This window comes from Oncorhynchus kisutch, linkage group LG22 (genome assembly GCF_002021735.2).
Source record: "Oncorhynchus kisutch isolate 150728-3 linkage group LG22, Okis_V2, whole genome shotgun sequence".
NCBI classification, from domain to species: Eukaryota; Metazoa; Chordata; class Actinopteri; order Salmoniformes; family Salmonidae; genus Oncorhynchus; species Oncorhynchus kisutch.
Window position 1 is genome coordinate 41,429,486 of NC_034195.2, and position 23,453 is coordinate 41,452,938.

The following is a 23,453-nucleotide window of genomic DNA, read 5'->3' on the forward strand; positions in this document are numbered from 1 at the left end:
ATATCTCAGACTGGCCAATAAAAAGAAAAGCTTAAGATGGGAAAAAGAACAGACACTGTACAAAGGAACTCTGCCTAGAAGGCCAGCATCCCGGAGTTGCCTCTTCACTGTTGACGTTGAGACTGTTTTGCGGGTACTATTTAATGAAGCTGCCAATTGAGGACTTGTGAGGTGTCTGTTTCTCAAACTAGAAACACTAATGTACTTGTCCTCTTGCTCAGTTGTGCACCGGTGCCTCCCACTCCTCTTTCTATTCTGGTTAGAGGCAGTTTGCGCTGTTCTGTGAAGGTAGTACACAGATCTTCAGTTTCTTGGCAATTTCTCGCATGGAATAGCTTTCATTTCTCACAACAAGAATAGGACTGACGAGTTTCTTTAGAAAGTACTTTTTCTGGACATTTTGAGCCTGTAATGGAACACACAAATGCTGATGCTGCAGATACTCAAATCGTCTAAAGAAGGACAGTTTAATTGCTTCTTTAATCAGGACAACAGTTTTCAGCTGTGCTAACATAGTTGCAAAGGGGTTTTCTAATGATCAATTAGCCTTTTGAAATGATACACTTGGATTAGATAACACAACGTGCCATTGGAACACAGGAGTGATGGTTGCTGATAATGGGCCTTTGTAAGCCTATGTAGATATTCCATAACAAATCTGCCGTTTCCAGCTACAATACTCATTTACCATATTAACAATGTCTACACTGTATTTCTGATCAATTTGATGTTATTTTAATGGACAATTTTTTTAAATGTTCTTTCAAAAACAAGGACATTTCTATGTGACCCCAAACTTTTGAACAGTAGTGTAAATTGTAAAGAATTTTGTCCATAATGTATTTTTCGTTATGTGTCGAACCCCAGTAAGACTAGCTGTCGCCATTAGTGTCGGCTAATGGGGGATCCTAATTAATCAAATAAATTGTAACAGTCTTAATACTCTGTGAAGGTCTATACAGTATGCTTACTGGATGTGAAGGGGGGACTAATGTTAGATTACTAATTACTTGGGTACCAATAAAGTCTATAAAAGGAGGCCTCGTGTGGCCTCAAAGTAATACATCAATGTCCCATCTTATTGATGAGGATAAAGACAAGAACTTTGACAAAAATCGCAGTCAATTATTGTTGAAATTGTATTTATTACTGTATTGAGACATTATCTTTACCCACACACCAGACAGACACGCACACACCTGTTCCACACTTCAATGGAATTCCAACGGGTCGATGTGCTTGACTCAGGTGATCTATAAAGCTCACGGCACCTTCCCCTATTTGAAGGACGAGAGAATTGTGGAGAACACGCGTCCCACGCTCCAATTGGATTGTGTAATGATCGGATATGCAGTGTACATTTCCAGAGGATTTCATTGGCCGCCTGCGCTGTGCCTCAGCAGCGGCTTTCAGGTGGTGCCCAGTATATGCAGTACTGAACATTGCATCTACTAATTTACGTTTCTGTGTTAGCGTTGCTGTCAGTCTCAGCAGCTGGAAGGCTTTATCCCTTTGCTGCAATGTTATAATCCTGCACTGAAGCTACCGTTTTGTCTTTGAGTTTTGTAAGCATTTTCTATTGTGGTTGTATGCGCACTGGACCGTATGGAGGGATGTCGCGATGATGGTCTGCTCTAGGAGAACCAAAACTTTGGTGTCGACATGCGTTATTTTGAGTGGCATGACCAATATTGTCTGTCTTCTCTACGTCGGCTGGATCACTAATTATGTGGCCAATGTGAACACCAAAGTCCCAGAGCCCGAACTGGAGAGGAAGTTTGAAGATGACAACAAGGGAGAAACTCTGAAGATTATAGAGCGACTGGACCGACTGGAAAATGTGGTCAACCAACATATCCAAGGTTAGCCTATTCATAGACACGAACTTCCTTTAGCGCATATGGACGATAGTATATTTTGGCAGGGTAGTTTTGTTAAAATCCCCGACGCTTGTTCTAGACTAAATGTTAACATGCATCGCTTGCGGTAAGGTTTTGGAAACACAAGGAACGTATGTTTCATATCAGCGATAAATAATTTCCAAAAAACAAAGGTTAAATTACAACACACAGGGCCATAACCAGGGTTTGAGTTTTAGTGAGGTCCAAAGGGGTGGGGGTACTACTAATAATATATATATTTTTAGTTGAAGCTCATTTACTGCAATTCTATAAAATGTATATATTTTTAATGTTATTTGGACAAGGGCAAAAACAAGAAATTACCCTAGCCATCATCACCTTGGCTGATGTAGGTTCATTCACCTCAGTCGTTCTACAAACACAGGACTAAATTGTCATACTTGAGTAAAAGTCACCCAGGAAAAAAAGTGTTTGAGAAAAAAACGAAAACTATTTGGTTTTAAATATACTTAAGTATCAAAAGTAAAAATGTAATTTCTACTTCCATATATTAAGCAAACCAGACAGCATAATTGTTTTACTTATGTTTGGATAGCCAGGAACACACTCCGGCATCATTTACAAACTAAGCATTTGTGTTTAGTGAGTCTGCCAGGGATGTTCTCTTGATACGTGGTGAATTGGACCATTTTTCTGTCCTGCGAAACATTCAAAAGGAAATGAGTACTTTTGGGTGTCAGGGAAAATGTACGGAGTGAAAAGTAGATTATTTCCTTTAGGAATGTAAGTGAAGTAAAAGTTGTTAAAGTTAAAATATAAATAGTAAAGTACAGATACCCCCCCCCCAAAAAAAAAATAATAATAATAATACTTAAGTAGTACTTTAACATTTTTTTTACTTAAGTTCTCTACCCCACTGGTTATAACACTGAAAGGGGGGAAATCTGAGAAATTATTCACATTTTACACGTAGCATTGGTGATTTTTAGAACTGTAGTGATTGCATTTTAATGTAGGCTTATAGGGAATATAGGCCATGTGGAGATGTTCATATTGAAACATGGCTGCTTTTTTAAAGTTCCTAGCTTGTTTGATATGATTAGTACATATTTTCTCAGGGGATCCCACATGGTACACCGACTCCAAGTTTAGGAACCACTGTACTAACCTCTCTCTGTGCTTGCTTCCTCTCTCTGTTTACTCTGCTTCCTCCTGCATGCATTGCAGCCTGCCTCAGCCTCACCACTGAGCGCCACATTACTGTCTGTCTCAGTAGCCTACTCTCTGTAAAGCAAAGTTATTATGAGAACTTGCTAGGCAATATTTTATTTGTTTGTAATTTTTACCCCCTTTTTCTCCCCAATTTCGTGATTACGATCTTGTCTCATTGCTGCACCTCCCCAACGGGCATGGGAGAGGCGACGGTCGAGTCATGCGTCCTCTGAAACATGACCCACAAAGCCCCACTTCTTAACACCCGCTCGCTTAACCTGGAAGCCAGACAGCTGCACCAATGTGTCGGAGGAAACCCTGTTCAACTGACGACTGAAATCAGCCTACAGGCGCCTGGCTCGCCACAAGGAGTCACTAGAGCGTGATGAGCCAATTAAAGCCCCCCCTGGCCTAACCCTCCCCTAACCCGGACAGTTGTACTGTGTTTCCCCCAACACATACATGCGGCTGGCTTCCAGGTTAAGCGGGCAGTGTGTTAAGAAGCAGTGCGGCTTGGCAGGGTCGTGTTTTGGAGGACGCATGGCTCTCGACCTTCGCCTCTCCCGAGTCCGTACGGCAGTTGCAGCGATGGTACAAGACTATAACAACTAATTGGAGATCATGAAAAAGGGGAGGAAAATTTTTTCATAATGGCAACAGAAATAATAGTTATTAGTATTTATTTAATGTCAACAGCTGATCTGAGGGAAGAAAATATGGAGTAAACTGGATTTTTTTCCCCCCCTCCCCTGATCTCTTAACAAGACAATCGAGAAAGCTGCTGGAATATACTCTAATTATTTACATGAAAATGTACTTTTGTAGTTTACTGAAGAAAGACCTAGTACTACATTACCTGTAAACAATAGTGAATTATTACAAAATGTACAATCATTCATCTCATATCGTAAATGTTTTACATACAATTCAGGGATGGCCACAATTGCTCTTGAAGAGCTGCAGGGTTATGCAGGCTTTCTTGTTCAAGCTCAGTTCTACCATACCTGATTCTACCTGTCAAGATATGGATAAACAGCGGAGGTCTTGATGAACAGCTGAGTGGTAGAATCAGGTGTGGTAGCGCTGGGCTTGAAAAAAAAGTCTGCATAATCCTGTGGCTCGTCAATAGCAAATTTGGTAACTCCTGGTACAAACACTGTGACAAATGACAAACTGATGAGAAAAACCTGTCAAATTCAAAGTCATTAGACTAGTACAAAACACTTTTTTAAGAAGGCATATTTACAAATCTGACATTGCATAGGTGCTTTAAATCCTTCAGCTACCAATGTTCTTAGTAATGCTGTACACAGCTGTCCAACTCCAGTAAAGGAGCACACATCCCCACATTTTGTAAATGGCAGTATAAATATGAAAACAGATAGGATTACGCACAGATTTGGAACATCCCGTGCATAAGTGCTACTGATAGTGGGCGAAGTAATGTGTGCACATGAATAAACGTAAGTCGTTTGTCAGCGCCACATGGGGCAGCTTGACAAATTTCTCATGACAGAGGCACCTGAAAAGGAGGAATGTTTACAACCTGTACAACTTATCGCATGCATTTGTACTGTAAGGATGGCATGCATCTGATGGATGAGGGCAACAACGTCTTTCTTGAGAGTTTGAGAGCTGGTCTTTCTACCGTTCGCACTAGTACACGTCACACTCCCTGTTTCTTGCCACTTGACAATGCCCAACAAACCCAAAGGCTCTTTTAAGAGACACCTAATTAATGAAAATAAGCACTCAACTGGTGCGCCTGTGTGTCGGGAAAGGGAGGGTGGTGTAAAATCAAAATACGAAATAGAAAGGTCGAAATATCCACTTACGCTACGACCCCGTTACGCTACGACCCCTGTTATAGATACGTCAACTTGACACTACTTAAATGGACAGTCTGGTGATGACAGCATGCGTTCGTTGCAAAAATGTTTTTTGTTAATTAACTCTACTGGTGGAACGTTTTTATCTTGCTTGGTAAGAAATGTAAAGTCTAAAACAGTTGATGGGTTAAACGGTTTAATTCATCACATAGCTAACCAAGTTAGCAAGCATGACATTTTCTTTTGACTGCGCACAGGTCTCGCAAGCAATGATCCTTATGTTGTTTTACCTGGATGCTTGTGTGCTATCCGCACCCCTGCTACTTTATTTATACTCGTGGATGGAAAATTCAGGTTTTCGGTAACACATTGAAAAGTAACTTGTGTTCTAATGACAATAAGAAAATGTAATTGACAGAGGGAGCGAGCGTACTGAATTAATGCATAAGGTAAGGGCTAATATTTGCGCTGGATCTTCTAACCACGATGTATCTGTTCTGGTGTGCGTGTATTATAAATTAGCAACGTGACCGTTTTTCCAAACCTCCCGAAATTTGGTGTATCTAACTGGCTATAATAGCAAACATGGACTTTCGCTATCTTATTTGTTTTAGCACCGATTACAGCAGTTTACACAGCTGACTTCAGACCTATGAAAATACTTCCATGGCAAAATATACCTAGCTAGCTAGTTACCTACCTTTTGCTTCTAGTGTTGCACGGTATATCAACGCTTCGTTACTTTTTCGATACTAGTACATGAAGATGGTTTGGTACTAGAATGTGTTACTTTCGGCACTTCTGTCTAATGTGTCTCACGGATCAAGCCTGTCTATTAGCTCAGCTGACCCCTCCACTTACTCGTTGCTATCCTGCACTGGGAGTCTGGGATGCATCATGTTAGCTCCCCACTCATGATGCAGTGAAGTTAAAACACTTTAATAATGTGACACTGCATGTAGAAATGTTAAAACTGTTAATTGCTGTTTGCCAGACAATGTCCATTGACTTTACAGTGGATGAAGATACAGGTAGCTTCCAGCTTTGTAGGCAAACTTTCCTTGCTAGCTGACAGATAAAGCGAACATCAATTCACTTCCCTAGTACTTTGTTTGTTATAAACCAAAATGCAAAATGTGCTGATTGCCTTCAAAAACTTTATTCATTCACTTATTTGGTCTCTCTCCCCCATTGCCTCCATGAACTGACTGCCTCGTGAATGAGAGCGCACATTTTGATTTTGTTGATCAGTACGATAATATAAGTCCCAAATCGAAGGGAAACGGATTGCTTGACATTTGTAGCTCTGTGAAATTAGCTAAAACAAGCGAAATAATGCAATGCATGCGCACACCTATTGAATATGCATTCACCTGTATTGTGGTTAGGCCTATGTTACGTCTTGATTTATCCACTATATCAATAGAGATTTACCTTTCAAGTTATTACCATTATGTAGTTAACTTGGTAAAAACAAATTCAAATTGTTTGTATAATTGAGTCATTAATGCATACATGGCTCTTGGAAAAATAAAAAAATATATAGAAATGTAATGATATTGAACTCAAAAGATGCCTAACAATTGAACAGAGCAGTAGCTTATCTGTCTGGATCAAATGGCATTCTGTGACTGGCCAACATGCCTTCTTATTTTGCCCTGGTATCATGTTGGTATCAAGTATTGCGATACTTAACCTGGTATCAAAGTCAAATTCTGGTATTGTGAAAACACTATTTGCTTCTCATCCAACTGGTGTAAGCTAGCTAGCTACAGCTTCTAGCCTTCTACTAGCTAGCTGCTACTGTTGCGCAGCAACCGAGTTGCACGTGGTGTTAGAACTCCGAGATTTGGCTGAAAAGATGTTAGCATTGTCAGAAATGCTACAAAAAGGTAGCACGTTTTTTAAATTTTTAAATTTAATTTTTTTTTATTGTGCAGAAATGTGCATGTGAGACTGGTAAATGGTGAATTTTAATACAAATCTGTTGTACCTACAAGCTTATTCAGTCCACATGGATCTAAGTCTAATGGTCACCTTATGGACACTGTAGCCTTGTTTAATCCGACGTCTAGATTTTTGAGGTTTGGGCCAAAATCATTCTGACCACCCTAATGCTTATGACCCTGTCAAAAAATCTGGAATAGTGGTTCTTGTTAACGTTTAGACGGTTCATGATGAGGGGAGTGTGTTGTGTACCTCCACGTTGATTAGCACATTTTCATAGACATCAGTGTCATATTGGCTTACAGATGATGGCAGGGAGATTTAAATTTAACGTTGAGCTCTAACCAATGCATACTATACCGGAGCAACTATAATTCAGGAAATAATGTACTCAGGGATTTCTGGATCAAAAATGGGCTTAGGTGGTGGGCATGGCATGGAGTGCGGTCTGTGCAGCTGAATTTTAAATAATTGTTTTGGACCTCATCTTGGCGGTGTAGAGAAATTGCTGCATTTTTAAGCCAATTTCCTGCAATCCTTCTAATTTCTCCATGGAGCTGAGAGACATTTTTGCTGTTTTGATGCAAATTTCCTGCAATTCAATGCATTTTGCCATGGCTAGTGCCATGGTCATTTGCTCAAACATAATAACAAATTCTATACCTTCTAAATTCATTGTTTTTTGGGAATTTTCAATTCTCCCTCACTGTCTAGCTTTTATTTAGGTGATTTGTTAGTTCTCAAAGATTATCTTTTTAAATCTGTAGGTCCATTATCTTTTCTACATACTTTATCTGGTTTTAGTCGTTTTAAAGTTTACACTGAAGAACGGTTTTCCATCCTGAAAATGTGTTTAAATTTAGGTGACCTACTATAAAATAAAATATAATCAAAACTATTCCATGTAATGTGATTATCAATCTTAACCACATCATGTTAAATTCAAAGTATTTGATATTGTCCTGTCCAAGTACAGTTAGAGGAGTTAAGCAATGCTTTAAGCACCATGCTAAAAGAGGATTAATAGTTTTCACTAATACAACGTGATGGACATATACAAATAGCTAGGAACTAGTACACTTCACCCTGGAGGTCAGGGTGCTGAGTGACTCAAATGCTGGTGGTGAGCTGATGAGTAAATTTAGCACTTGGAGCATTTGGCAAGAACTCCCATAGATGCACCCCTGTAGCTGGTGCCATGTTATATTCTTGTGAATGGGTCTGTTTATGTTGTCAATGATATCTGTTAGCAGGGAGCTGAGGAGATCACTTGACAAACTGTGGGACCTTAAAATACCTTTAATCCCCAAAATGTGTAGGTCTATGTCCAATTTTGCCCTATATGATAAAACGAGAGATGCCATGGAGTTTCACATCTTTGCAGTAGACTATAGGGTGTGTTGGCTCTCGTGTGTGTGAGTGCCTGTTCATCAAACATTCAGTACATGACTGCAGTTGTGCTTTATGTGTACAGTAGAAGAAATGTCAGGTCTTGCATTAGAAGGTTAAGAATGTTTCCTATTAGATACCACCCAACCCTGTTCCCAAGGCAAGCTGACAGGGAACGTTGAGGCCCGCGCCAAATGATTAAAATGCAGAAGGGTCCTCTCAGCTGCTGGATTGGCCTTCACTAGACCTATAACGCTCATCTTTTAATTAAAGATAAGAGGGACTGCCACTGCAGTTGATCCAGAACCCCCCCCCCCCCCTTGGGAGGTTCATAATGGACTCACCCTCCATAGGAGACAGTCAGTAGCATTTTAGAGTTATGACCCACTCCACACCCACCACCTCCAGAGTAGGGGGGAGGATTCCTCATGCATAAAGTATGCATGTCTCACTCTTACCTAAGCAATGTGTCACCAAGTTTGTAAAAAAAATAGTGTGTAAAAAAAAAAAAAACCCATCAACAATAACCTTCAGTCATTGCATTTTCATCTCTTATCAAAATGAGTAAATACATTTTCTCATTAATATTGTATTTTTCAAATTATCATTCTCAACTTTTGTATATTGTCCCATAAAATAATCTGTACTCTTAATTTTTTGTTTCCCCACGACCCCACTAGCAGTCACAACCTCAACTTTGAATACCACTGCTGTGGAACATACATCAGAGCAGACTGTGCATATTTTTTTCATACGTGCTGTATCTAAGAACTAGTTGTTTTTTTACCATATACAATTTTGGGGATACAGTTAATGTGACAGCTTTCGTAAAGTAATCATAAACTTAACAAAGTAATCATTGCGTAAGGCGAAAGCACACTTTTTATGAAACCAGACCACACAGATCAGGGCATCTACATTTCACTTGGTCCCTTCTTCCAGTTTGCAAGATAAGTGTCAGTGCCTTCTGCCTGAGAGGGGCTTATTTCCTCAGAATCCATTAAAAGCAGGGAGTCCGGTTTTCATGCTTGTCTGAAATGTCTGATTACATTGTCATCTGAGAAGAATGACATGGTGCGGCAGCCTGCTCCGAGTTTGTATCCTGTGACGAGGCAGTGCTTTACTTTATTTTATTCATTTTTTAAATATTTAGCGTGGCAAGTCAGTTAAGAACAAATTCTTATTTACAATGACGGCCTACCTCGACCAAACCCTCCCCTAACCAATTGTGCCAATTGTTTGCCGCCCTATGGGACTCCCGATCACGTCCGGTTGTGATACAGCCAGGGATTGAACCAGGGTCTGTAGTGACACCTCTAACACTGAGATGCAGTGCCTTAGACCGCTGCACCACTCGGGCTTGAAGCGGATGAGGACATTTCAATTACCAGCACATCCTCCCTTATTGAGTCTGACATAAACTGATCTTAGTTCAATTCACTCTGTTGGTCCAGATTTAGCAGAGGTCGCCCTGGAAACGCTCTGGCCATAGTTACCACACTGATGACTCGCTCTTGCAGCACACATTATTCCTCAGGTTTCAAGTGCCACTTGCAAACATTCCATTCAATTGCTACCGCAATATGCCCAGAATGAACTATCTGGAATATGACCATCTCTCACCAACATTTTAGTTGCCCATGGATTCATTACAACAGTAGTTAGAGTTTCAAAATGAAATAGGAGATAGAGTATTATAAACTGTAGGTAAAAGTGACTGAGGAAAAAGGGGGGAGCAACAGGAAAGAAGCTGATCGTTTGTGTCTTCATGGAGAATAATGCTGCATCGAACAGAAATGACGTATTCTTTTTCATTCCATTTCCTCACTCCTACTCCTAGAAGGGATCAGCATGGTGTTGGAATACTATGACAATCTTATCAAGGCTTTTTACATTCACCACTTTCAAGTGCGCTGCAGTGCCAGTAATTTATTTTGGGTCAGCTCATTATGTCTCTTTTGCTTGACTTGTGTAATTTTAATGTGCCTGAGGAAGATCTTTGCTACTTTGCCTTGTTTTTCAATGCATTTGTATGGTTGCTTTAAGATGACACACAACACCCTTTCACATCATTTCAATCTCCTGGAGCCTTTTATTGGAAACTGAAAAGAAGTCATAATCACAAAGGAGATGGAATCTGTAGAAAGGGAATGCTGTGGTACTTGAAATAGAAGGCCTATGTTTTGAAAGACAATGTCATTTTCTTCAATCAGCTGTTTTAAAAGGTCTTGATTTGGCTGTACAGAGAGCATTTTTCAAAAGAAAATAAGTACCATCTTTATATCAGTGCTGTGAAATAATTTGGTATTATTTATCGACCCTGCCAAAGTTCTATCAAAACCCTTTTCCAGCCACCACAGTCAGACTATTCTCTCTGCTACCACACGACGAGCGGTACCAAAGCGCCAAGTCTCGGTCCAAGAGGCTTCTAAAAAGGTCCTACCCCCAAGCCATGAGACTCCTGAGCATCTAATCAAATGGCTACCTAGACTATTTGCATTGCCCCCCTCCCCCTACGCTGCTGCTCTCTGTTTATCATCTATGCATAGTCACTTTAATAACTCTACCTACGTGTACATTTTACCTCGACTAACCGCTGCCCCCGCACAGACTCTGTACCGGTACCCCTGTATGTAGCCTCGCTATTGTTATTTTACTGCTGCTCTTGAATTGGTTCTTTTATTTCTTATTTTTGTAGGTATTTTCTTAACTGCATTGTTGGTTAAGGGCTTGTAAGTAAGAATTTCACTGTAAGGTCTATAAATGTCTACACTTGTTGTATTCGGTGCATGTGACAAAAAATGATTTGGTACTTTTAATGATATGACCCATTTTTATACATGTACATAGAAATCCTTTAGGATTGCATATTCAGCAAGTCACAAGCAGAGGATGCTCCTTTTGATTCCATTTTCCCTTTCACTGTGTTGGTGGTGCTCATAAAATGCATCATACCTTCAGAATTAGCAGATAGCCCATTTGATATCCATGTAGAGTTTATTGCATAATTATTCCATATTGTATAACATACTAAGGAGTATAATGATATCAAGTTGTTTTCTGTATCATTTACGTTTCACAGATCATAGGTAGATCACAAAAGCTATGTATAGGTCGTGATTTTCTCAAATAGTTTGATACAAATGTAAAAAAATATTTCAAACATTGTTCCTCCCTTTTTAAGTTTTGATGTGAGAATTGCCAGAACATTCTGAGATATCAGAAGGAGCAGAAAATATTTTTGGTGTGGTATTGCCCATGAATAGATAGATCTGTATTTTTCCTATTGAGCTGGGACTTAGATGACCTCATTCCCAGCTGTTAATGAGGAGAGGGGGTTTGTTAGATTGTGAGATCAGATGATACGCTATGTTTTCCACTTGTAGGCAACAGGAAAGACAAAGGAAGAGTGGAATATCAAGGCCGTTCCCTGTTAATCTCGCTTGATTGGTCTATGATTATATAGATTATGATGCGAGTGCATCCCTCCACATTAAGGTTGACGCCGATCCGACTGAATCCAGTAATTTACAAGCAGCTAGGAGAAATGTAATGTTCAATCTTGTTTCTAGCAAAGTTTTTCTGATTACAAATATGAAATGCCTTGTGATGGGATTTGAGAAGTAAAGGTTATAAGGGAACTGTTAATTTCCTCCATTGATGTGTACATTAAAATTCCGTTCTCCTTTAGAGGTCAGTGATCAAATTAGGCTCTCACAGCTGGATATACTGCTGAATATGCACAATCAAAAGATCATAAAACACGTGTCATTTTTGACTAGATGGATTTCACAGTAGATTATCTTGGGGTAATCTGGCTGTGAGATGCAGATGTGCTCAGCAAGGGAGGCTTTGCTATAGATGCCCCCAGCCTGTCAACTGTGAATGTTACTTGATTTGAAAGAGAACTAGGTCGTGAACCATTTGATTCCATTGAAGCTGTTTTTAGTCGTTAGTGCTAGTAACTCCCCATGGTTTTTATTATATTCTAACCGTGAATGGCAAATAAACCAGGAGGAGGTTTTTAATGGGTGTTATGCTTCTGCTCTAAGCTCTCACATGCTCTGTAGCTGAAGCTAAGGCTTTTCTCTTTGCAGTGTACTGGATAACTCTGCCTGTCCACCCATCTATGCTGCACTGATTATTGACATTAATCCCCATAGTTAAAAAATAAATTTGAAAAGTAACTTGATGTTTCACAGCCAGAGACAGTAGGTGATTGTTTTGTCCAAATATATGGAGCGTTTTCTGAGAAGTCCTTCTGTAAATCGTGAAGAATCCAAGTTCCCAGCTCAACAGACTGTTAATGTTAATAGAAGTCTCTCTCGCTGCTAAATGAAATAGTTTCTAATTTTCCATTGGCAATGAAGTATTTTTCTATGCCCACAAACTACCCAGGACCACCAGAGGAATGATTTGCTTATTCACTGTGTAAGGCAGCATATAAAATACAAAGCACAATTCTATAAATTAGAATCTCTGACCTACAGTGGGGCAAAAAAGTATTTAGTCAGCCACCAATTGTGCAAGTTCTCCCACTTAAAAAGACGAGGCCTGTAATTTTCATCATAGGTACACTTCAACTATGACAGAATCACATTGTAGGATTTTTAAAAATGAATTTATTTGCAAATTATGGTGGAAAATAAGTATTTCGTCACCTACAAACAAGCAACATTTCTGGCTCTCACAGACCTTCTTTAAGAGGCTCCTTTGTCCTCCACTCGTTACCTGTATTAATGGCACCTGTTTGAACTTGTTATCAGTATAAAAGACACCTGTCCACAACCTCAAACAGTCACACTCAAAACTCCATTATGGCCAAGACCAAAGAGCTGTCAAAGGACACCAGAAACAAAATTGTAGACCTGCACCAGGCTGGGAAGACTGAATCTGCAATAGGTAAGCAGCTTGGTTTGAAGAAATCAACTGTGGGAGCAATTATTAGGAAATGGAAGACATACAAGACGACTGATAATCTCCCTCGATCTGGGGCTCCACGCAAGATCTCACCCCGTGGGGTCAAAATGATCACAAGAACGGTGAGCAAAAATCCCAGAACCACACGGAGGGACCTAGTGAATGACCTGCAGAGAGCTGGGACCAAAACCTACCATCAGTAACACACTACGCCGCCAGGGACTCAAATCCTGCAGTGCCAGACGTGTCACCCTGCTTAAGCCAGTACATGTCCAGGCCCGTCTGAAGTTTGCTAGAGAGCATTTGGATGATCCAGAAGAAGATTGGGAGAATGTCATATGGTCAGATGAAACTAAAATATAACTTTTTGGTAAAAACTCAACTCGTCGTGTTTGGAGGACAAAGAATGCTGAGTTGCATCCAAAGAACACCATACCTACTGTGAAGCATGGGGGTGGAAACATCATGCTTTGGGGCTGTTTTTCTGCAAAGGGACCAGGACGACTGATCCGTGTAAAGGAAAGAATGAATGGGGCCATGTATCGTGAGATTTTGAGTGAAAACCTCCTTCCATCAGCAAGGGCATTGAAGATTAAACGTGGCTGGGTCTTTCAGCATGACAATGATCCCAAACACACCGGCCGGGGCAACGAAGGAGTGGCTTCGTAAGAAGCATTTCAAGGTCCTGGAGTGGCCTAGCCAGTTCCCAGATCTCAACCCCATAGAAAATCTTTGGAGGGAGTTGAAAGTCCGTGTTGCCCAGCAACAGCCCCAAAACATCACTGCTCGAGAGGAGATTTGCATGGAGGAATGGGCCAAAATTCCAGCAACAGTGTGTGACCTTGTGAAGACTTACAGAAAATGTTTGACCTCTGTCATTGCCAACAAAGGGTATATAACAAAGTATTGAGAAACTTTTGTTATTGACCAAATACTTATTTTCCACCATAATTTGCAAATTCATTTAAAAATCCTACAATGTGATTTTCAGGATTTTTTTCCGTCTAATTTTGTCTGACATAGTTGAAGTGTACCTATGATGATAAATTACAGGCCTCTCATGTTTTTAAGTGGGAGAACTTGCACAATTGGTGGCTGACTAAATACTTTTTTGCCCCACTGTATAGGGCAAGCAGAGGATTACTTATTTTTATACTGCCAGTATACCAAAATACTACATTTTAAAATGTTTCTATGAGAACATTTGTTCAACAGAAAAGTAATTGCAGAAAAGCGTTCACTGGCTGGAACTTGCATTCTAGGGAAGTTAATTGTGGTCAATGAGAGGCTGTCTAGAGGGAGAGTTCAAAGCCACATGCCCAGAGTGTGAATGAGTACCATGGGGACTGGATGGTCAGATTATCTATTGACCCATGGCAGCTCCTTGATGATGACAACCTTTCCTTGTTCTGAGCCTCTCCTTGGGGGTTGGGCTCCAATGTCCCTGTTGTGGTAGACTGTGCTGTGTGGAATTAGTAGATTATGATGTTAGATCTGCCAAACAAACTGACATTGTGTATAGTTCATGGTTTCTTTGAATGGTATTATTGTTTAAGATGTAAATATCCATCTGTTAAGATTTAACTTATTTGATTAGTTAGTTCATTGATCTTAGGTGTTCAATTGTGCCTTCCAATTGACATGAGCAATGTTGTATGGTGCTTTGTTCTTCCTGTATGTATGTATGTATGTATGAATGTATGCATGTATGTATGTATGTATGCATGTATGTCCTGTATGTCAGGTCTCTTCTGAGCTCAGACAAACCAGCCTGTGACTGTCAAGCTGTGACAGTAAGCACATTGACAATAGGAGGGGGAGAGGTCTGTTTTGGCTCACTCAGCATCCCACCATAAATCAAGTTCAGCGTGGTTGAAAAGAGTAATTTCTGTGTATGAAATAAAAATCCACTTGTTCTGAGAGAGCCAGATGAATCATCCGAGCCTCATGAACACACCGTCCTGCTCCTCCTGCTGTCATGACTTCTACCACAGATTGTGAGGGTGAAACTGCTATTATATATGGTTCACAGATTAAGCCCAAACAGCACAGGGCTATAATAATTACCATATTCTCTCCTGGATTATAGGATTAACCTTGTAATTAGAAGCAAAGGGATGTAACTCCAGATTAATTAGGCAAACAGAGAGAGCCTGTGTGGAGTGCTAGATAAACCAGTGAGAAGTGCGAGAGTTCTCATCTCTAAGACTAATCAGGGATAAGTAGCAGCGTACAGACCGGGATAAAGTCAAGAGGAACAAAGCAAACGACTAAACAAACACGCACACACCCACATGCCTACCTATTCTCGCCCACACCAGTCTTAACATCAACAGTGAAGAGGTGACTCCGGGATGCTGGCCTGTAATCGAACACGCAAATACTGATGCTCCAGATACTCAACTAGTCTAAAGAAAGCCAGTTTTATTGCTTTTTTTAATCAGTACAACAGTTTTCAGCAGTGCTAACATAATTGCAAAAGGGTTTTCTAATGATCAATTAGCCTTTTAAAATGATAAACTTGGATTAGCTAACACAACATGCCACTGGAACACAGGAGTGATGGTTGCTGATAATGGGCCTCTGTACGCCTATGTAGATATTCCATTACAAATCAGCCATTTCCAGCTACAATAGTATTTTACAACAAGCAACCTTGTTTCAGAGAAAGCTGTATGATACTATACATCCTCCAATATGTATAATCAGTTACATCATCCAATTTAATATGCTATTGTACGACTGGTTTAGATGTATGACACTATGCATCCTATAATTCGTCTCATTTTGTACGACTGCTATTCCATTCATAATGTAACGTAATATGTCATACTAAATGGAGGGTCACAGATTTACATACAGAATAATACGAATTGCTCTGAGAACACATTGCAATATATTACGAGGTAGCTTTGACAGCTTATTTTTCTGTAACGGATGGAAATGGGACCAGGTTCGTAGAGCTGTCAGTGAATACATGAGTTCGAGAGCTACTCTGTTCTACACAGGATATAGCACAGAGAGAATGAGATGTCCTTGGTCAAGTAGGAGTGCCTACTATAGGCTAATAGCCAAAGAAGGATTATTTTCCATTACATTTTCAGACATGTTTTTGTGGATTGTTTTGTTTTCCAGGAGCTTCTAATGAGACGTAGCTCATAGCATCACAAGATTGTGCGGTTTGATTTCCTACCGAGAGAATCCCAAAGGCGCTATCATTATTCTATGTATACAGTAGTGATAGCGTGCCTTAAGAGCAACATCCAGAATATTGTATTCTATGCTGTGTACTGCTCCCATGAATGCATACAGTGTATTTGGACAAGATAATGAGTAAAAAAAATATATTGGACATTTATGCTAATCTAATTTGCCTTACTGGAATCAAAAACAATTCTGGCGATGCCTTCAAGAGACCTTTTTTGCCCTCCACAAATGAAGAAATAATTGCCTGTGACATGTTTTGAATTGCTGCAGAATTGTATTTGTCCCTGGAGTGGCTTGAGTCAGCCTTTACCCTGTTAAGGAAAATATTCCTCTAACCACAAGAAAATGCATAGAAAGTACACACCCCCTTGAACTTTTTTCACATTTTGCTGCCTTGAAGAAACGGGAAGTGTGTGGCGACTCCCCCCCCCCCCCCCCCCCCCCCCCCCCATTTCTCCTGTTTTGTCTCCATCACTTTCACAAATCCGCTTTGGGTGTGCGGTAGATTCTGCCTATTATCTGCCTTAAAATTAAGTCTAAAAAGGATGACATTTTTCCCTACAGATCTACATAACCTTCTCCATATTTTCAAAGTGAAAGAAAGTTACAGAACATTGGTGAAATTAAGAGAAACGGAAGACAAGTCTCCACCGCCCTGAGCTTAATACTTTGGTGGAAGCACCATTTGGCAGCCATTACAGCTGTGAATAATTTTTATTACGATTCTACCCACTTTGCACAACTCTTAGGGCAACATACAGTACACTGAGTGTACAAAACATTAGGAAAAGCTTCCTAATATTGAGTTGCACCTAATTTTGCCCTCAGAACAGCTTGAATTCGTTGGGGCATGGACTCTACAGGGTGTCGAATGTGGGAAGCATGTTCACACCATTCTTAATACACACAGGAAACTGTTGAGCATGAAAAACACAGCAGCTTTGCAGTTCTTCAATTAATCAAATGTATTTATAAGTCCTTTTTACATAAGCAGATGTCACTAAGTGCTTATATAGACACCCAGCCTAAAACCCCAAACAGCAAGCGATGCAGATGTAGAAGCACGTTCTTGACACACTCAAACTGGTGTACCCTGGCACCTAGTACCATACCCAGTTCAAAGGCACAAATATTTTGTCTTCACCCTCTGAATGTCACATGTCTCTTGGCTTAAAAACACTTTTTTAGCCTGTCTCCTCCACTTCATCTACACTGATTTTGAAGTGGATTTAACAGGTGACATCAATAAGGGATCATAGACTGACCAGGTGAACCCAAGTGAAAGCTACGTAATGGAAAGAGCAGTTCCTAATGTTTTGTACACACAACTGTATATGCATATTTTTTGTCAAAATTGATAAGGCTCAGTACATTTGGTTGGGAGTCATTGATGGACAGCAATATTCAAACCTTGTCTCCGATTTTCAAGCAAATTTCAGTTAAGACAGACTAGACTACTCAGGAACTTTTAACACCTCTTGGAAACTCATTCTGGTGAGTCTTTGGCATACATTGTTTTGCAATTGTCTTGCTGAAAAATACAACTTTATTCCAGGGTTAGGTTTTCAGAAGACTTTAGCTTTGCTCTTTTCATATTTATTTTGATCCTGACAAGCTCACCAGTCCCTGCCGATGACAAGCATACCCGTAACATGATGCTAGCACCACAATACTTGAAAATACAAAGTATCCCTATCCATCAATGATCCCCAACCCAATTCACTAAGCCTGAGCAATTTTGACAACAATGATGGATATATGTTGCCCTAAGAGGTGCAAAGTCGGTAGAATCTGAACAAAAATGATTCACAGCTGTGATGGGTGCCAAAGGTGCTTCCACCAAGTATTAACTTGAGGTTGGAGACTTATCCAATTATGATATTTCAGCTTACATTTTTTTTATTTGGAAAATGTTCTATAACTTATAAGGGGTACAAATATATTGTTCAAAACAAGCTGTTCACGTACTACTCTGCCCTTCAGTGACTGCTACAGCGGGTGTATAGGCCGTGTGAACAATGCTTGGACTGTTTTGCCAGCTATTTGCTATGAGGGAGAACTGCCCCAATGAAATGTATGCAATAAAATCCTGTGATTAAAACAGCAAAAAGTAAATGGACCGTCCTGCAGCATTCAAATGTGCTTTCAGAACTTCTCTCGCACCAGGCAGCTTACTTCTGCACATGAGACTAGATCTGTTCTATCAGGTACAGATGGAGCTAAAGCAAATTGTAATTGAATAATCACAACAGTCATGGGAGCCTGGGACATGATAAACCGGATATCTACATCCAACAAGAGTCGAAAGACAGAGGGTAGGACAAAAAAATTACGGTGGCTGGCCAATTGGATTGTTTCCCCCCATGTTGTTCATCGGTTTTTACTGTAGGTGGTGGGGTTCTGTGGACTAACACCTGGTTTTATGCTGTTTATCACAAAGCATGATACAATTAATTAGCAAGCTACAGTAATTTTGATATAGTTTTGTAGATTTTTTTTTTGGGGGGGGGGTTCAAATTAACCAGTTATCTACCTTTTTGATAACCAGCTAGCTAATTAGCTCCCATGTCAATTTGAAGTCTTTCTAAACTAATATCTGACTAACTTAGAAATATGAAGTAATTTCAGAATGAAAGTGAACTGGTTAGCGCATCATGCTTTGTGACATTATGTTAGCTAGCTAGCTAGCCCAGTTAGATCATGTGTGTTCACTTGTTTCAGCGTGCTTGTTGCATTGTCCCTGGTGCGTTCTTTCATGAGCTGGCTGCTCGATCTAAATAGCAGTGGTTGAAAAAGTACCCAATTGTCATACTTAAGTAAAAGTAAAGATACCTTTTTAATAGAAAATGACTCAAGTAAAAGTGAGTCACCTAGTAAAATACTACATGAGTAGGAATCTAAAAGTATTTGGTTTTAAATATACAACCACCCGAGCCACTGCTTGTTCACCCCCCTATCATCTAGAAGGCACGGTCAGTACAGGTGTATCAAAGCTGGGACCGAGAGACAGAAGCTGTTTTTATCTCAAGGCCATCAGACTGTTAAACAGCCATCACTAACATTGAGTGGCTGCTGCCAACATACTGACTCATCTTTAATAATTAAAAATTGGATGTAATAAATGTATCACTAGCCACTTTAAACAATGCCACTTTATATAATGTTTATATACCCTACATTACTCATCTCATATGTATATTCTGTACTCTATACCATCTACTGCATCTTGCCTATGCCGTTCGGCCATCGCTCATCCATATATTTTTATGTAAATGTTCTTATTCATTCTTTTACGTGTAAGGTAGCTGTTGTGAAATTGTTAGATTACTTGTTAGATATTACTGCATGGTCAGAACTAGAAGCACAAGCATTTCGCTACACTCACATTAACATCTGCTAACCATGTATATGTGACCAATAACATTTGATTTGATGATTCGATTAATCTGTTCAAAACAGTGGCAGCATGTGTAGCAGTGGTCATTTGGTTTTTGACATGCAAATGTGAAATAGGTGTATTTATGCTGTTGTTCAAAATGCAGATTGCTATATATATATATATATATATCACACACAAGCATGTGGACACCCCTTCAAATCAGTGACTTTGGTTATTTCAGCCACACCCGTTGCTGACAGGTGTATAAAATCGAGAGCACAGCCATGCAGACTCCATAGAACAAACATTTGGCAGTAGAATGGCCCATACTGAAGAGCTCAGTGAATCAACGTGGCACCGTCATAGGATGCCACCTTTCCAACAAGTCAGTTTGTCAAATTTCTGCCCTGCTAGAGCTGACCCGGTCAACTGTAAGGGCTGCTATTGTGAAATGGAAATGTCTAGGAGCAACAACAGCTCAGTCGGGAAGTGGTAGGCCACACAAGCTCACAGAATGAGACCGCCTAGTGCTGAAGCGCATAGCGTGTCAAAAATTGTCTGTCCTCGGTTGCAACACTCACTACCGAGTTTCAAACTGTCTCAGGACAAGACCTGTTCGTTGGGAGCTTTAGGAAATGGGTATCCATGGCCGAGCAGCGGCACACAAGCCTAAGATCACCATGCGCAATGCCAAGCGTTGGCTGAAGTAGTGTAAAGCTCCCCACCTTTGGACTCTGGAGCAGTGGAAATGCATTCTCTGGAGTGATGAATCACGTTTCACCATCTGGCAGTCCGCCAGCGAATCTGGGTTTGGCGGATTCCCGGAGAATGCTACCTGCCCAAATGTATAGTTCACAATGTAAAGTTTTGTGGATGAGGAACAATGATTTGGGGCTGTTTTCCATGGTTTGTGCTAGGCCCCTTAGTTCCAGTGAAGGGAAATCTTAACGCTACAGCATGCAATAACATTCTAGACGATTCTGTGCTTCCAACTTTGGCATCAGGTTGGGGATTATTATTATTTATTTAACAATTCCCCATGCATAAAGCGAGGTCCATACAGAAATGGTTTGTCGATCGGTGTAGAAGAACTTGCCTGGCCGGTACAGAGCCCTGACCTCAACACCATCTAACACTGTTGGGATGAATTGGAACTCCGACTGCCTAATCGCCCAACATCAGTGCCCGACCTCATTAAGGCTGTTATAGCAGCAAACGGGGGACCAACTCTATATTAATGCCCTTGATTTTGGAATGAGATGTTCGACAAGCAGGTGTCCACATACTTTTGGTCGTGTAGTGTATCTTCTCAAAGAAACTAGTTCAAGCATCATATTTCTTTCATGCTGCTTTGTTGACAACTCCAACCAACTCGTGCCTCGAGTATTCAGCCAATCAGTGGCAGCCACTGCCACAGACATCCGCCTAAGTAAACCACCAGGGTTGTGATTGATTATATTCCAGTAACCTACTGATGCAACCATATGCACTAATTTGATTAATCACCCTAAGCCCCACATTGATCCACTGATCCATCGATATACTGTCCTAGCTGTGCCAACTGTCCTGGGGCATGACTGGGCAATGGGCATAGAAGAAGCGGTGGGCATCTGAGTATGTCTCTGAGAGTTGAAGTGCCCATGAGTTTTGCCAGATACCTCATGTTGTGGGCTAGGTGGAGTTAGCTCATGGTTGAGAGTTGGTGAGTGACACTATGTATTTGAAACTTTGCAGATGATTGAGTTAATGGGAACATTTGGGGATTTTTAAGCTTTATTTAACTTCGCAAGTCAGTTAAGTACAAATTATTATTTACGATGACGGCCTACCCTGGCCAAACCCGGACGATGCTGGGGAAAAAATTGTGCGCCGCCCTATGGTACTCCCAATCATGGCCAGATGTGATAAAGCCTGGATTAAAACCAGGGACTGTAGTGACACCTCGTGCACTGAGATGCAGTGCCTTAGACCGGTGCGCCACTCTGACGCCTCTTGTTATTTTTCTGTTTGTCACATAGAGGAGTGGAGCACGCTCACTAGTGTGAAGTTCAGAAGTGTTTCCGTTTCTTTTTGATGTGTGGGGGTTTTGCATTTTGATAACAGTGGCATCCGCACATACGATCTCCCTGGGTTACAGGAACCTCCTGAATATTCCACTGTAGTTTATGGTTTATCAAACAGCTTGCAAACATTATGAGGACTATGGAGGTCAAGAACTCAAGGGACGATGTGATCAACTGCTCTGGCATTCAAATTGTGTGTGTGTGTGTGTGTGTGTGTGTGTGTGTGTGTGTGTGTGTGTGTGTGTATATATATATATACACTGCTCAAAAAAATAAAGGGAACACTTAAACAACACAATGTAACTCCAAGTCAATCACACTTCTGTGAAATAAAACTGTCCACTTAGGAAGCAACACTGATTGACAATACATTTCACATGCTGTTGTGCAAATGGAATAGACAACAGGTGGAAATTATAGGCATTTAGCAAGACACCCCCAATAAAGGAGTGGTTATGCAGGTGGGGACCACAGACCACTTCTCAGTTCCTATGCTTCCTGGCTGATGTTTTGGTCACTTTTGAATGCTGGCGGTGCTTTCACTCTAGTGGTAGCATGAGACGGAGTCTACAACCCACACAAGTGGCTCAGGTAGTGCAGCTCATCCAGGATGGCACATCAATGTGAGATGTGGCAAGAAGGTTTGCTGTGTCTGTCAGCGTAGTGTCCAGAGCATGTAGGCGCTACCAGGAGACAGGCCAGTACATCAGGAGACGTGGAGGAGGCCGTAGGTGGGCAACAACCCAGTAGCAGGACCGCTACCTCCGCCTTTGCAAGGAGGAGCACTGCCAGAGTCCTGCAAAATTACCTCCAGCAGGCCACAAATGTGCATGTGTCTGCTCAAACGGTCAGAAACAGACTCCATGAGGCTGGTATGAGGGTCCGACATCCACAGGTGGGGGTTGTGCTTTACAGCCCAAGACCGTGCAGGACATTTGGCATTTGCCAGAGAACACCAAGATTGTCAAATTCGCCACTGGCGCCCTGTGCTCTTCACAGATGAAAGCAGGTTCACACTGAGCACATGTGACAGACGTGACAGTCTGGAGACGCCGTGGAGAACGTTCTGCTGCCTGCAACATCCTCCAGCATGACCTGTTTGGCGGTGGGTCAGTCATGGTGTGGGGTGGCATTTCTTTGGGGGGGCCGTGTGCTCCATGACTGCCATTAGGTACCGAGATGAGATCCTCAGACCCCTTGTGAGACCATATGCTGGTATGGTTGGCCCTGGGTTCCTCCTACTGCAAGACAATGATAGACCTCATGTGGCTGGAGTGTGTCAGCAGTTCCTGCAAGAGGAAGGCATTGATGCTATGGACTGGCCCGCCCATTCCCCAGACCTGAATCCAATTGAGCACATCTGGGACATCATGTCTCACTCCATCCACCAACGCCACGTTTCACCACAGACTGTCCAGGAGTTGGCGGATGCTTTAGTCCAGGTCTGGGAGGAGATCCCTCAGGAGACCATCCGCCACCTCATCAGGAGCATGCCCAGGCATTGTAGGGAGGTCATATAGGCACGTGGAGGCCACACACACTACTGAGCCTAATTTGGACTTGTTTTAAGCACATTACATCAAAGTTGGATCAGCCTGTAGTGTGGTTTTCCACTTTGATTTTGAGTGTGACTCCAAATCCAGAC

General features: G+C 41.1%; 1 protein-coding gene across 1 annotated transcript in view; it reads left to right on the forward strand.

Moving 5' to 3' along the window:
• Nucleotides 1-1,308: 1,308 nt before the first annotated feature.
• The window catches only part of LOC109866834 (polypeptide N-acetylgalactosaminyltransferase 18-like), an 81,491-nt gene continuing 59,346 nt past the window's right edge, over nucleotides 1,309-23,453 (forward strand). Inside the window, exon 1 of the mRNA XM_020455691.2 lies at nucleotides 1,309-1,862. Coding sequence (XP_020311280.1) covers nucleotides 1,622-1,862 — 241 coding nt within the window. The 5' untranslated portion in view covers nucleotides 1,309-1,621. The remainder of the gene's footprint in view (nucleotides 1,863-23,453) is intronic.